At 34.7% G+C, this 17,128-nt stretch overlaps 1 protein-coding gene across 1 annotated transcript in view; it reads left to right on the top strand.

Annotated features, from left to right (window-relative positions):
• The window catches only part of LOC150108801 (replication termination factor 2), a 117,888-nt gene that overhangs the window by 17,656 nt on the left and 83,104 nt on the right, over positions 1-17,128 (top strand). Inside the window, exon 2 of the mRNA XM_090403315.1 lies at positions 2,362-2,456. Coding sequence (XP_090259441.1) covers positions 2,362-2,456 — 95 coding nt within the window. The remainder of the gene's footprint in view (positions 1-2,361; positions 2,457-17,128) is intronic.

Below are 17,128 nucleotides of genomic sequence, written 5' to 3' on the forward strand. Positions count from 1 at the left end.
GAAGAGGTTTCAAGTGTCTCTTATTTTTAGCTCTGGAGATGAATTTCTGGGTTTTGATGAAGAAGATTAAAAGGTGGGTACTGTTTTCTAGTTAGATTAGGTATTTGTTGAAGGTAGACCTACTTATTACTTTATATTTGAAATACTGTATATACATTATAATATTCAGTGATAAAGTTTTTTCCTAAAAAAATGTGTACAAAAAAGGGGGTGCATCTTATATGCCGGCAAATACAATATATATACATCCAGATAAATCTGGATGCGATTCTGTAACACCTATTGAATAACATGGATAAGAAGTGCAAGGCGGTCTTACTATTTCATCCACCTCGGTCAGTAGCGAGGTTAATTAATTTATTTATTTATAATTTTATAAATAATATTTTATTTTATTTATAATATTTATATATAAACTGGGGGGTCTCTTCTCCCCTCCCCGAGTTCCAGGCTGGTAAGACAAAAAACGTGACATGAAAATGTTTCAAATTTCGGCTTATCTTTTTATATACATAGAGTAGATTTATAATGTTATACAGTATAAAATTGATTATTGTATTATTAAATTGATTTTCATTATGTTGGTTTGAAAAAAAAAAAAAAACAGTAGTGAGAAAAATATTTATGCATTGTACTCACCATCGAAGTTAGCTGAGCAAGGGAAGTAGCAGAAGGATGGTAACTTGTCAACGAAATGCTTATCATATTTACTCGAAAATAACTCGCCCTCGCGTATAACTGGCACCCCTGATTTTACTTTACGAAAAAAGACATTAAAAAGTGTTGCATATGCCTCTCAAACAAAAAATGTTTAAACATGTTCACATCGAGGCGATAGTAACTCGCTCCCTGCGGTTAACAACACGCTATCCCCAATTAAGGTACGGAGACTTTTGCAGTCTGTGTAATATATTTCTCAACAAATAGTGCAAATTGAGACATCTGGAATAAAAACGGCACTAACTAATGAATCACATGTCCCCTCTCACAGAAACTACGCTGTATAGACTCAAACAAAATCATATGTTGCACTGGAAACACAGTATCTAACTAAAAACTCTTGTCCAATTTTTCAATTACATGAAATAACTGTTTGTTTTATTGCATTTGAAATTCTTGATGTCATTATGACAGATCACAAAGGCTAACTTCAAATAAAATTCTACAACGAATTGAAATATGCCATATAATGCATAAATGAGTTCCTGTGTCAGCTGAAATGCAAACAAGCAGCAATAAAATTCAACCAAAGGTTGAAACTGTGTGAGTTGAGCCATCGATAAAGACAAGTTCCGTCAGAACAGTAAATGACACTGTGTAGTGAATGTGTTAAAACTAAGAGATATATAGTGAATGTTGTTATGACAGTTTCACGTGTTATGGAATTTGGTTGAAGAGAATTAGCATTTCAACTCAACAATTGTAGGTTACCTTTGGATCGCTCGACCTTTTGCTAATACCGCACCAATCATATGCACATCTTCATAGCTGCTCTCTGGTGTAAAACAAAATTTAACTTGTACGTATTGTAACAATTAAAAAAAAAGGTTGAATAATTTATAAGCGTATAAAAGGATATCACCTGTAAATCATTGACGTGCCAGCAGACTTCTCGGACGTGCCACCTCTGGCATACGTGCCATAGGTTTGTCATCTTTGGTTTAGGGCATCCACCAATGGACCAAGTCCCATCCAACTGAAACACCCCATACCATTACAGAGCCTCCACCAAACTTGACAGCTGGAACTGTTTCCTGGGTAATCTCCAGATCTAAACATGACCATCAGAGTGAAGCATTCTGCAAACAGTTCTAGTGCTTACAGATGTCTCTGCAGCATTTTCCAGATTGACTGCGAGGTCTGCTGATGACGATGATGTGGAATGCTTGAACATTTCAAGACAATGTCAGTGGCCTCCCAAGCATTTTCATGCTGTGGTAGCACCGTCAACTTTCTGTTTACAAACAATAAAAGCAACAGTGGATTTTAGTATGCTGAGACAGGTAGCAATGTCATGGAGAAAGACCACTGGTGTGACATCCAACTACTATCCCATATTGGAAGTCTGTCGTTTCATTTGAATGTGGCATCTTGACATAGAGTACAATGCAAAACATCCCATCTTTTATTACCCAACTTACACAAACACTCCCAGAATATATTGGCATGGTGCATAAGATGTCCAAATATCCTTATAGATCATTTGGATGGTAAGGTGATCAACGGGTTTGTTTTACTGTTTTTTAATGAAATGAAAGTTCCTTTATCTAATGTATTATCTCTAAAAGTATTAATATCACCTCCCCTTGTTGGACTGTGGATGAAATGAAATATTTTTAATGTGATTTGCTTTTTGTGTAGATAAACAAAGATGCAGAAACTGTGGCCAAGTGGAAACATTGTGCAATCAGCCAAGAAGAACTTAAACCTCCAATTGTTTCGTGTGAATTAGGAAGGTATGAATGATATGCATTTCTTATGAATTTAAGTAATAGAAGGTCAATGTAATTACATATTGTCTGTAATGAAAAGTCAGTTTTTATGCCCTTTCAATGTAATGTTTAAATATAAAATATTAAATATTTATTCTTTAGAAGTGCTATTTTGTTATTTGCAATATAACAAATACTTTTGGTTGTTTACTATAATTGCACAAATATGCATCTCTCCTGTGGTTATTTCATTATTTTTATATGATTTCTCTATTTTCTGTAATTAATTGCATAAAATTGTCTGGCAATAGTATGAATTATTTGCAGCTGCTGTTTTGACTTGGCCACATTCAATTGTTCTGCACATCCATTATCATCACCACCATCAAATTCTTGATATGTACAGTTAAGGGATGTACTCGATGTTTTATTAATAATATATGGTTAAATTTACATTATAATTATTTTCTTCCAAATTAATCTGTTCCTTTTCAAGACTTGATATAGTGCCTTCCGTAGCAAAATTGGAAGAACAGCAGAACATTGCACCCTTCGCTTAGAAAAGATCTGGGTTCAATCCGCGTCGTGACAAGGGAATGGGCTTTTTCAATTGAAAGTGAATTAGCCGATCTCATATGGAGGTAGCAGAGCTTTTTCATCCCGTGTATATAGACAAATCGGTCTTTAGAACACACACAATTTACAGATAAAAAATACTGTTGTTGGTGATGATAGGCAGTAGATGGCTTTGATAGTAGTAGTGTTGTAGTAAGAGAATTAAGTAATAGTGGAGAGGGTAGATGTATTTAGCAAAGTAGAGTAGATTATCCTCCTGCAATGAGTCCTTGGATTCTCTGGAGGTGTCATGTAATAATAATAATACTGCCAGACTTTCAATTTAGGTCTTGGCTTAAGGCATACCAATCCACTTAGATCTTTTTCTTCCTGGATCTTCTCCTGCCATCATGACACCAAACAGCTGGTTTAACTTTTAAAGCGACAAAACCTTAGATTAGCTCCTGATTACACATTCTTGAATACTGACAATTTCAAGTTTCTTTCTGATATCTTCCTTTTATTAATGTGGTTCTGATGCAGCTGTACAGTTCTCTAATTTTTCTCAAAACTCTTATATCTGTAGCCTCTAGTCTTTTATCAACGTTTATTTCTAATCCAGCTTTTGGATCCTTAAGTTCAACTTGGTTTTAGACTTGTATATAGCTAGTTCAGTATTTTGGTTTATTTCATATAAATTTATTCATCTGAAACTGCAGCATTGCAGTTCCATATGAATATGCAAATTTTGCATATTCTCTTATTTCCATCTTTAATTTTTTTTAAATTTTACTTTTTTTCTTTTTCTTCCTGTCGAAGGATCATTCTGTAGCGCAATTGGAAGAATGGTGGTACATTGCACCCTTCTATTGAAAAAGGCCTAAGTTCGATTCTCATCATGGTGACAAGAATCTTTATATATTTTGGATATGGTGGGAATTTTAGCCATTGACTAATAAGGTTTTATGAATGTGTACAAGTTCCATGGAGATGGCACCCTTATCTGAAGTAATTAATTTAGCCCTATTATATAAAGTTTTAATAATCCCTTACTTTTGGGAAGTGGAGGGGTAGCCTTTTGTGAATGTATCTGCTGGTGTGATGGATTTTCCCATAAACAACGGCAGGGATTCCATCAGGCTGGCATGTAATTAGTGTTTGGGAAGGGAAGACTCGTTATTTTATTTTTTTAATGTTAACTGGATCTTGGGATGTTGATTATTTAGATATGTTAAAAATATGTTGAGGGTATCCAGGCCATATTGCCAAATGGACAACACATTATCAGTAAAGCTTAGCCAAACAGTGAGTCTACATGGGACAGATTTTGAGCTTTCTCTTCAAAAGTTCCATAAAGTAATTAACTTTATGGAACGGAAAGCAGCAAGCCTGTGGCTTCTCCTCTGTTTGTTTGTTTGTAGAATTTTCCTGGCGTGGGTTGGCAAATAAGTTTGTTCGGTTTTACATAACCTTTCAGTGAATTTTCGTTCGGCCTACTTCAGTTGTGTGTGTGACATATTTTTTAGAAATGGAAGGAAATAATGTACATTACTGGCATATTTTGCTTTTTTATTTCAAAAAAGACAAACGAGTTGCGGAGGCCCATAAAAAAATATGCAGCGTATATGGGGATGGTGCCTTAACAGAATGCATATGTGCCAAAAGTGGTTTGCCAATTTCCGTTCTGGAGATTTCGACGTCAGTAATGTGCCTCGGGCCAGTTGCCCAACCGAGGTTGATTCGAGTGTTGTGAAGGATATCGTCGCAAACAGTGTGGGAGATTGCTGCAGTACTGAACATATCTCATACAAGCATTGAAAACCATTTGCACATGCTGGGATATGTTTCAAAATTCAATGTTTGGGTACCCCATGAATTGACTGAGGCCAGTATGACTGGCCTCAGTCAATTCATGGGGTACATGCAGTACTGAACATATCTCATACAAGCATTGAAAACCATTTGCACAAGCTGGGATATGTTTCAAAACTCAATGTTTGGGTACCCCATGAATTGACTGAAGCCAGTATGACTGCTCACATATCCATCTGTGATTTGCTGCGACGTTGCCAGGAAAATGACCCATTTTTGAAGCGAATGATTACGGGAGATGAAAAATGGTTTGTGTATGATGACGTGGTACATAGAAGATCATGGCACAAGAGCGAGCCGCCGCGAACAACCTCAAAAGTGGGATTGCACCCAAAGAAGATCATGCTCTCTGTTGGGTGGGATTATAAAGGTGTTGTCCACTACGAGGTGTTACTGTCAGGCAGAAAGATTGATTTAACTGTCTATTGCTCACAGTTAATGCAACTGGCCCGTGCAATTAACACAAAATCTCCTGAATTGGCTAATCGGAAAGGAGTTCTCTCTCACCATGACAATGCCAGACCCCACACATCGTTAACAACCCGGAGTAAATTTATATCTTGGCTGGGATGTTTTGCCGCATCCTCCGTATTCACTGGACCTGGCACCTTCCGATTACCACTGATTCCGATCATTGCAGAGGTCTCTGAACGGGAAAACCTTTGCTAATGAGGAGGCTGTCAAAAGACACCTGGATTAGTTTTTCACCGTAAACCTCAGGAGTTTTATGAACGCAGCATAATGAAGTTGGTGGACAGATGGCAAGAGGTCATTGATAAAGAGTGTCAATATATAAACTAGTATGTGTTATATATATTAAATAAAATGTGTTTCATTCCACTCTGAAAAACCAAACCAACTTATTTGTCAACCCAATAATTAGTGTTCGGGAAGGAATGACTACTATTTTCTTTTTCTAATGTTAACTGGATCCTGGGATGTTGATTGCTTAGATATGTTAAAAATATGTTCGAGTTCATAGTGAATTTTAACAAAGCTGAAATATCGGGAGAAAATTCAGCTTGAATACGGTCTAGAGCAGGGGTCGGGAACCTTTTTGAACCAAAGAGCCATTCACCAAAAAAATTAATCAACTAAATTTTGGGAGCCACAACTTCAATTCGATTTTTCCTGGTGACTCAAAGTTACAGTTAGTTGAAACTTAGGTAAATTTGTTTTTAATTCAGTACTTCCAGATATCAAATACCACTTTTATATTTGCATATAAATTTTTTATATGTTCAATAAATAAAACAACATTAAGTTTGATTAAGTTTTTAATCACAAAACGTGTTTAAGTAAGTATAATATTGCAAAAAGAATTAGTCTGAACCAAAAATACAATATTATGTATTTTAATAGATATTTGATTGTTTTAATTTAAAATTCACTAATGAGACTTTTGATTTTGCATCTTCTCAGCCAATTTACTTAAATCTGGATTGTATGTCGTGCATTTTAATAGTAATTCAGCTTTCAAACTTTCAGCAGTCAATTTGTTCCTATACTTATTTTTAATGTAATTCATTGAAGAGAAAAATTGTTCGCAATTGTGCGTTGAACCGAAAAGAGTCAAAACCCCAAAAGCAAGTCACCTGGCATTTGAATAATTAGTTGGGAAAGAATTCCAAATTTAAATATAATTTCCTGTGGTCCATAGTTTCCTCATTTTCTGCAATTTATGCTACCATTTCCTGAAGTTTTTGTACCCAGATGCTTTTATTCCAAATTTCCAGAAGCTCCATTTGTAGTTCTGCAATTGATATTCGGAAAAGCTTCAATATGTATTAATTTTAAATTGCAGTTTAATGGATGTAATATATATTTCATCATCTCCTGATGTTTTTTAAAATCCTGAAATCTGCTTGTAAATGAATCTAAAATTACAGTAATCATTTCAGCAAATATTTTGCAATCAACTTTTTCTTGATTTAAATTCAATCTATAATTTTTTAGATTTTCAAAAAATATAAATTTTTCTTCAGTAACATCTTCGAAAAACACTCTTAGTTTCTGTTCAAAGGTAAGGACTTCCTCTAGTAATTGTAAGGCTGGGTTTCCCTTCCCTTGCAACTTCAAATTTAGCTTACTAAAATGTTCTGTCATATCAAGCAAAAAACAAAAATTTTGTATCCATTTGGGATTACTGAGAAGTTCCACATGATTTACATTATAATTTTTAGTGGTTAAGAAAACTGTTCTTTTAAGCACTGAAAAAAAAAAAATTTAATGCTTTTCCTCTTGATAACCATCGTACAAATGTAAATGTCATCAAATCTTTATGTTGACTACCTAGTTCCTCTAAAAATGTGTCAGAAAGTCTCTGATTCAATGCCTGAAATCTGATGAAATTGATCATTGGCACAACAACATCCATCACTCTTTAGTTGTGGTAATAATCCCAAAGAATTTGCAACTAAAGCTTCTTGATGCAAAATGCAATGAAATTAATAACTCCATGTGGAATATGAGTGGAGAATAATTTAACAAACCCCTTATTTTTCGCAATCATAAAAGGCGCACCTTCGGTCGTAATGCATACTATATTATTAATATTTATATTTTTATTCTGTAAACTTGTTAGAAAGTTTTCTGAAATATCTTGACCTGTAGTGTGTCCTTTAAGCGTTAGCAGATTAGGCTCTTCTCGAATACCAGAAGATGTGATATATTTAACCATCACGCAGCATTGTGCCATATCGGAAATATCATTTGATTCATCAACCCCAATAGATATAAAATCGGCAGAATTAATATCCATAATTTACATATTTGAAACTTCTGCAGAAATTGTTACAATCTGTTCCCTGACAATTCTAGCCAAAAGAGGTAAATCTTTAATTTTTTTACATATCTCGTCCTTATTTTACATATCCTTAAATAGAATTTCAGAGACATTATACGTGCAATTTTTTAGAAATTCACCATCGGTAAAAGATTTTCCTGCTTTTGCTATTTCAAGGGATAACAAAAAACTTGCTTCAGTAGTATTCAACGAAGATTTCGTCCAATTTGACAAATTTCTTTGCCGAAGCAATGTTTTCTTTTGTAATTCTTCAATAGCTTTTTTTCTATTATCACCCTCAGGATATTTTTCACTGAAGTCTAAATGTTTTCCTCGAAAATATTGTTCAACATTACTTGATTTGTTATTTTGAAGTCGTAGATGGCAAATTAAACATTGCGGATTTCCATTTACTTCTATAAATGCAAATTTCTCTGTCCACATTTTATTGAATCCTCTATTTTCTTCGATTATTTTTCTTTTTCTTGAACTCGTATTAGGAGGGTCTGGTAAAAGTACAAGCCATTAGAAAAAGAAAACCAAGATTTCCTCTTAAATGATTCAACAATGACTTCTAAGGCCGGAACAGGCCATGCTAGGCCTAAATCCTTGATACGCATGATGATGATATTAGGAGGGTTATTATCAAAAATTTACCTGCAAGTAAAAACACAAATTCAACATAATAACATAATAAAAATTAATTTGTGCTAACATTACCTGACATTAAATTAAACACCAGTTTAGTACCACAATAAATAAGTTAACTAACAGAATATTTATTTTGACAGTTAAAATCCATATGTATCTAAAAACCGTGGTGTTTGACAGGACAGCTGATCAATTAGTTCCAATTTTCGCTGTCGCTAGTTACCTTAGGCAGGGTTAATGTTTAGCGGTATTTCAAATGTAACGTAGTTGTCAGTTATTCATGTCATAAAATTTCATGTGTAACGTCACATGCATAGTATCTAGCTCCATGAAGAGGCCGTATCAAAAAACAGTATTTAGTTGTTTGTATTAATTATGTATCTTTTAATTCAATATAAAAGCGCCGCACTTTGTTCAGCCACCGGTTTCTGACCCCTGGTCTAGAGTGTCTTTTAGTGGGTCATTGACAGAGAGGAAACATCAAAACTGACCATAATATCAGTATGTTGGAGTGTTTGAGGTTTTCTGTACTAGCTTTAAAGTGGGCTGAGTTATTTTATGTGTGATGTTGTTACCAGTATATTGGGAAGGCATTTTAGCATTTGACTAATTTGTATGTGGGTGAATCAGTAGCATCTACATTTGAGCAGAATGACACATTCTGTTTATTCTGTTTATATTCTGTTTTAACAAAGAATTAAGTTCAGGGGGAGGAGGTCTAGAATATGGATTTAGTTTACTAATAATTTCAGCAGGCCAGGAAGTGACCTTTTTTTGGAGTCTGTGAAGTGATCTGATCTGTGTGCATTGTAGGATTATAGTCTAAGGGAAAGTAGGTTGAGCAATGTTTAAGCAAAGAAGTATAAGTTTTTAATGATTAAAACTTTAAAAGCAAGTTTTAATCATAGTGGTTTAGAACTACTGCAGTATTCCTTTATCAGATTTAGTAATTACTATTTTATTATTCTTAATTTCCAGTAATGCTTCATATTCATTATAGGAGAGGTTACTTTTTTGGAGGTTTTTCTTGAATCAGTACATTAGCAACATTCAGACTGAATGTTGCCAATGTACTGATTCAAGAAAAACCTCCAAAAAAGTATCTCCCCCCCCCCCCCATCCCTTTCCCACTGTATGTATGGGCTACCTAAAAATCCATAAACACAGTGGTTAAATTCTAAACGAATAAGTTCCTGGGCCCTATACAAGATAACCAATTGTATTTACCTTTGAATGCTATCCGGGTGTTTTGAGATGAGATTATTCGAATTTAATCTCTGTTTGGCTGCACCATTTGTTTAGATATGATAATGTTATTAATTTTTATCAATCTATCCTTATTTATTATGAGATTTTCTCTATAACAATTATTTCTATTTCTGAGTGTATTTATATATGCACAGAGGTTCACTCTGATTGGTGCAATGACTTTTTTACTGTTTCTTTCAGAATCCAAAAAAATCACTGACTCTAGACCAATTACAAAAATTAGACATTTAATAAAACAAAAACACTTGAAACAAAATTACACAACTAACTACAAAATTAATTGGATCCAAGGCCTTTTAAAATAAACTTACACTTAAGAGATCATCCATTTTCTAACTCATTCTAGTACTAATTTGTTTAACATATACTTCATCACATCTACTAGACTAAACACTTTGTTTACACGATAACAAAATGTTCATAGCCAGTTTCTCTGTTAAGGCCTTTTTCTGAAGATATAAGACTCTTCTTCTATTTCATAGGATCCTTTCTCATCACCCTCATGTAGCACACATTAATTCTTCCTGACTGAACCGTAGATATTCTGAGTTCACCGAAGTATAAATACTCTCACTTCATGCAATTCAATTTTGCTAATTTTTGTACCAGCAAAAGGTTTCTTCTACTGCTTCATCAAAGTTTCTAAATTCCGTCTCCTTTTCCAGTAGAAATAACAGTTAGATCCGGCATCCTTAAAACAGATGAAAGTTTCAATCAGCATTTCCTTGAACATTCTAAAGGAATGTTCAAGGAAACATATCTTCTTTTAATTGCCTATTACTTATTGACAGTCTTAACTCCTCCACTTTAAAATCTCACGGTTCTACGATTCCTTTTTCGGAATGTACTATTAATCTTCCACTGACTGTCACATAAAAACTTAATTTCCTCAGAACCCAAATATTTTGCTGGCCTGCGTTCTCTTTTCTTCCCAAATGCTCTCTTGTTACTTCCGTTACCTTGATACTGAACACGCTCTTTCTGTCAGCTGTCAATCACCCATCAAATTCCTCGGCGAGCATGCGCACTCCATGAAAGTGGTAAGCAAGAAGCTAAGTATAATGGCTGGCACGTTGTCTCCGTTAGTGACAAGAGAATGTCTTCACAAAACAAAACACTTAATATTTTAAACTACAATAAAATTTCTGAAAGCTCTCCAAATAAATTAGTACATAAATTTTTAACTGCTTTACATTTCATTTTGACAAAAAAACATCAATAATGGGCACATCGCAAGTGCCCATTATTGATGTTTTTTTGAAATTTTTTGAAATTTTCATATTATGAAACCAAAGCTAATAATGTACTAATATATGAGATATTTTAAAAATATTCAGAATTTTAAATTATGTTTATTTTTTACACGGGGAAGCTCAAACCTCCCCGTCCCTTTCATCATGCATATGTGATCAGACGACTGTTGATATTGACTTTATATACACTTTCAAAACTAAACAGTTGTTGAATAATAGCACAATAATGTAGGCCTAATTACCATAAAGGAAGAAAAGTCACAAAACAGAAAAATGTTCCTACAAAATAACCAATTCTATTTGCCTTTGAATGCAATCCGCTGGTCGAGTGTCCAGCAAGTCAGCAAATCTTTCCATTCGTTTTTTTTGCGTATTAATATTATCGTATTTCAACTGATGGGGATTATGTGTTTCTGTGGATTCGTTACAGACCTCTTTCTCTTCAGAAACTAAACACAGACTGTCATTACAAACTCGTTTTGTATTATCACTGTCATCCGAGTTATTTTTCCATTTAAAGAAGGTACCAATGTACTTATCCATAGTTGAAATACATACTTACTCGAATATAAGTCGCCCTCGCATATAATCACACCCCTGATTTTACTTTTCGAAAAAATAAATTAAAAGGTTTTACATATACCTTACACATGAAAAAAAAGCTTAAATATGTTCACGTTGGGCGATAGTAACTCGCTTGCAGCAGTAAACAACACTCCCTCCCCAACAGCTGCTATACTGCAGAGGCAAGAAAAACATGTACTTTTATTATGTCAGTGAATAAGGTATGAGCAGTCTGTGTAATATATTTCTCAACAAATAATGCAATTAGAGATAACTGGGATAAAAATGACACTAATTAATGAATCATATGTCCCCTCATACGAAAACTATGCTGTATAGACTCGAGCAAAACTATATGTTGCACCAGCAAACACAGTATCTAACTAAAAACTATTGTTATTAATTAGATGTGTGTGAGTTTGCCTGCCCCAAAGCAGCAATAAAATTCAACCAAACATGTTAAAATTCGTGAACATATTAAAACTAAGAAATATATATTATAGTGAATTATGTCAGTTTCACGTATAATTCGGTTGAAGAGAGGTAGCATTTCAACTCAATTGTGGGCTATGCTTTTATCTTTCATTTCAGTCATGCGATCTTTTGTTAATACCGCACCAATCATAATAATTAACCTGCCATTGCTGTCTGGTTTGCGTTAGGCTTGATTACCGTAAAAGGAGAAAAGTCACAAAACAGAAAAATGTTCCGGGTCCAGAACATTTTTAATGTCAATTTGTAGATGCCATTGATTCACCCACACAAAAATTATCCAAATATTTAGCTAAAGTGATTTCCCAATATACTGGCAACATCCCTTTACATATTAAAAAAAATATCAATTTCAATGTCTCTCCTCTATTCAACAATGTCCCATTAAAATACACTTTAGACCTTATTCAAGCCCAGTTCAGTGCACTAGGAATGTTATTTAGGGCTTTTGGCCTAGTTGACATGCTTCAGCCTCGTTACTTAGTGTAGTACCTACATGCACGTTATTATATTGTATTCCATTATGATGAGAATTTGACTTTGTCACCATATTGGAAGTGTTAATTAAATTTAGACTTTATATATTTTTTAATGTTTATATTTAAGTTAAATATATAAAGCATATAAGCCTTACCACCAGACTTGGTTCTTGTTTTCATATGCTTTCACTTTTTCTTCATTCTTTGTCTACAATTCACATCTGAAAGCTGGTCAGTGTCGATAAAACTTTGCTTAAATTCTTCTGTACTCTTTACATTTGAATTTACACAAAGTTTTTATTATTTTGAATTCTTCTCTAAGGAATCCAGTGACTTATTGAGGGAGTGAATATTTAGATTCTTACTTAAATACCTATCATATCTCTCCTTGAACACATTTACTGAAAACACACTCATAGCATATATTGGTAACCTGTTACACACACTTACCATGTCACGGGATGAATCTGGATCTCATGTTTCTTAATCACTCCTAGGGCTTTAAGGGATAACCCTGAGTTCTGCCTTAACCATCCGTAAGCAGCAAAATCTCATTAATGTCTATACTGTAAGATCCTCTTATAAACTTGTTGCTATCTTTTTTCTTTTTTTTTAATGTTGGGCCCATATATGAGAGGTTGGCTGGTCAACCTATAGTATGGGGTGGGTTGGGAAAGGAGAAACTTGTTTACATTTGATTTAAAAGCCTGTATGTTGTATTCCTTGGGAAATACGTCGGGGAAGACTGTTTCACAGTATTGCAGTAGCAGGGATGAAGGAGGAGGAAAAGAAACTTATTCTGTGGGTTTCAAGCTGTACTGTGAAAGGATGTTGGGTGGCAGCTGTACGTGTTCCAAGGGGCTTAGTACAGATGGGGGAATTATTGATGCTGTTTCAGATGAACATTTCCCATGGAAATATTTGTAGAATATACAGATATACAGATTGCAGAGACCAAGCGTCTATGTGAAAGTGAGGGGAGCAAGTTGGTGAGAGATGTGTCCATTTATCAGTCTAATTGTCCTCCTCTGTATTGAGTCAATCATTTTGAGGGAGCTTTTAGGAACCCCACTCCAAATTCGATAGCTGGGTGGATTTGTGATTTATATAATGTTAACAGCTGTTTAGAGGTGAAGTAGCGTCTTGAGCAAAAGAGAAAACCTAGTTTTCTCTTTTGCTCAAGATCACCATCCAACTAATGCTGGGGTCCCAGCATTAGTTGGATGGTGAGAGGATAGGGAACTGTCTATCATTACATATAGTGTGCATCCAGACAGGAAAGTGGCAATCCATCTGAAGAAGTCCTGAGACAGTCCAAATGATGGGAGTTTGCTTATTAAGCCTTTGTGCCAGAATCAGTCAAAGGCTTTAGAGATATCAAGTGCAACTGTCAGTGTCAATAAAACTTTGGATTTGTCGAATTTCTCCATGGCATTTGTCCAGCGATTGGTGATGTGTGAGGGGTAGATCTCCTGTTGATTGGCTTCAACGGAATCCATACTGGTGGTCACTTAATAACCGGGTACCTTCAAGGTAGATTAGGAGTTGAGAGTTCTTCATCCTCGCATCAAATTTACGCTAGAAAAATAATCTTCACAGGGTATCTCCTTTCTGGATTTACACATCCATAGAAAAGAAGATGGTTCCATCTCCACTTCTGTCTATCGCAAGCCGACATTTTCAGGTCGCTACATTCACAATTCTTCTGCTTATCATCTATCTCAAAAATTTGGCATCATTAAATCATTAGTAACTAGAGCACACAGATTCTACTCCTCTGAAGGATCTCTAAACCAAGAATTGGAAATAATCAAAAATACAGCCATACTAAATAGATACAATCTGAAAACTACTCAAAAAATCATCAGTCACTTCCCCACACATCAGCCTAGATAAGAACAAGCTCATAGGATTACCATACTTTATGTCAAAGGCATCTCTGAACGTCTTCTAAAAATGATGAAGAAATACAAACTTGCTTCTACTTACAAACCCATCTACCAGATCCATAACTTGTTACCTTCTCCTAAAGAAACTCTCACCTCTGATGCTACCTGGCATATACGAGGTTCCATGCTCCTGTAAATTGTCTTACAGGTAGATCTGTTCAGAAACAGGACAGACAGGTAGATCTGTTCAGAAACGTATTTCGGAACATCAAGACCATATTCGTCTTATCAAACTGCAGAAATCTGGCCTCGCTCAACACGGTGTTGAAAACCCAAACCATGGAATTCATTGGGAAAAGACCAAACTTTTACATAGATCTTTATATAAACATGAACGTTTATATAAAGAAAGTGCTGATGCCCTACTTCACACACCAAATCTACATCGTAATGATGTTCTTGCTATTCCTAAAGTATGGGAAATTGTCATACAAAATTGCGTTAAATAATTTCTTTATATATGTTATCTTATTTTAATGTAATTTCCCCCCCCCCCTCCAGTTATATTTTAATTTGATTCTATAACACGCTACTGCATGCATATTGGGATTCCATTGTAATCATGCACCCTAACTGTATGTTATTCTTAGTATTGTTTGAATTTATTGTACTGACGATTTCCTAAGATACTTCGGATGAAATATTTACTTATTAAAACTTATTACTGTGGTTATTACGTGTGTTTGTTTAGTCATGAATTCTCCACAGGTTTCATTATATAATAAAAGAATGTGTGTTTTGTATTATGGTATATTAAGGCAATTAATATGAAGTCATTAGAATCTACATAAAAGTAGCTTAGTTGTAAAAATACTTCACATTCAAACTTTGTTTGCTTATACTTGGATAAAGGTAAACCAAGAATATAATTTCTTGGCATCTTTAATTCAACAGCTAAGGATTGCAAACAGTGCCCTTAGAGAGTGTGTCCCTCATAGGACTGTAGGCTTTCAGTTGAATCTTTTCCACTTAGTGTTTTTTTTTTTTTTTAAGACTCTTTCCATGACTGAGATGAAATATAGGAGAGAGCAGCTTTTACGGGCAAATTGTAGACTGATGACTTTTATTAGTCTGTAAATTTTAATGACTTCACATTATTGAAGAAAATTTGAAGCAGTTTGAAAACAACAGCCAAACTTTGAAATCTTTGAAAACTCTAAAGATGACAAGATGTTAACACGTTCATTGCCAAGCTGAAAATTGGAATTTCGTGTGGTGGCCAAATTTTTTTTTACTTGATAGCGACGTCCATGCAATAATGCGTGATCGGCCGAACGGCGAGAACTCGCATCACGCGATGTCGCGTGATTGACAATGAACGTGTTAAAGAAGCAGTCCTAGAAAAGAAGAAATCATTCCAAAAGTTCCTAGCAAATAAGTCAGCAGATGCCCTAAAAGAATACAGAGAAAAATGTAAGAGAAATAAGGTATATGTAAAAGTAGCTAAACAAAAGTCATGAGAAAACTTTGGTAAGAGTATAGAAAATAAATATCAGGAAGCTGGCAAAATGTTCTGGAGGCTATTGAAGAAGCTTATAAATGGAGGAAAGAGTACTGTAAAAGGATTAAAGAGGATAAAGGTAGATATGAAAACTGAAGATAAGGCTATTCTAGATGTCTTGAGTAATTACTTTGTCGAATGAACCATGCTGTAATGGAACTGTACTAGAATATTTTCAAGAGGAATGCAAAGAGGAGTATATATCATATTTTTATCTACAAAAAAGAATACCTTCTTTTTTGTAGATAAAAATTATCTTCCATACGAAATACCCAGAGCAGAGTATGTGAGCAAAGAGGGCCACAATATTGGGCATCAATATTATGGCCCTCTATAATGTCTGTAAAAGAAGAATAGTATCAGTGATCAGGACATTAGTGAAAAGAGCAGTCATGTCAAAGCTGACTAATAAATCTTCTTCGTTGAGTGTGATGTTTCTAATTTTGTTTAAGTGTTGTGTATTTGTTAGGTAGGAGGGGGAATGACTTACTACTCCTTGAGTGTGGCTGCTAGTTTGTTGGCGAAGTGATAATTAGGGTTGTCGATTCCTTCAACTGTCAATTGTAGTGCTGTGTTTGTTCTTTGTATTTTTGAAAGGTCATACATTCGGGAGCATGGGCAAATTATTATTAGTTCCTTGGTTATTTCCTCTGGCCACGTGATCACCGATTTGATTAATTCTGTTGATTTCTTTTTAATGCAGCTTGTAAGGTTGTAGTTCATCATTTGGTGTGTGTTTTAGTCAGATACCATTTGGTTCATTCCAGGTATGCTGTCTGATCAAGGACAGTAGTAGCATTGCCTTTATCTGCTTTAGTAATAACAATGCCTTGGTTATTTTTTAAGGATTTAAGGGCCAATTTTTCTGCTCTGCTCTGGTTAGGTTGCAACTTAGTTGTTTATTAGAATTTATTATATGTGATGTTTCCATTTGTATTTTGTTGGCTATATTGGAGGGGAGGGATTTTAGATATTTTTCAGTGTTAATTTGTTAACTGATCTTGGTGCAACAGCATAGTTCAGGCTTTTTTTCAGAAGTGAGAATTCTCCTTCATTAAGGATTTGGCTGGATTTGTTGATAACTTGGCCATGGTCCAATGGTAGTTGGTTGTTCCTAACTTTGCTTGTAGGTGATTGGCTGCTCCTTGTGTTGTTGGTTTGTAATTGGCTGTTCCTCTGGGTGTAGTGTCTGGATTGTCTGCTGCTTTCTTGTTGTTTTAGTGCTTGAAACTTGGCTATTAGTTTTTCTTTATTCTTATATAACATGTGCTTTGCTGAGTTATCTGTGAACCTCTCCAGAATATTTCAAACATCAGGATTTATGTA

This window comes from Typopeltis vanoorti, chromosome 2 (assembly GCF_054136105.1).
Source record: "Typopeltis vanoorti isolate ZY-2024b chromosome 2, IOZ_Tvanoo_1.0, whole genome shotgun sequence".
Lineage (NCBI taxonomy): Eukaryota > Metazoa > Arthropoda > Arachnida > Uropygi > Thelyphonidae > Typopeltis > Typopeltis vanoorti.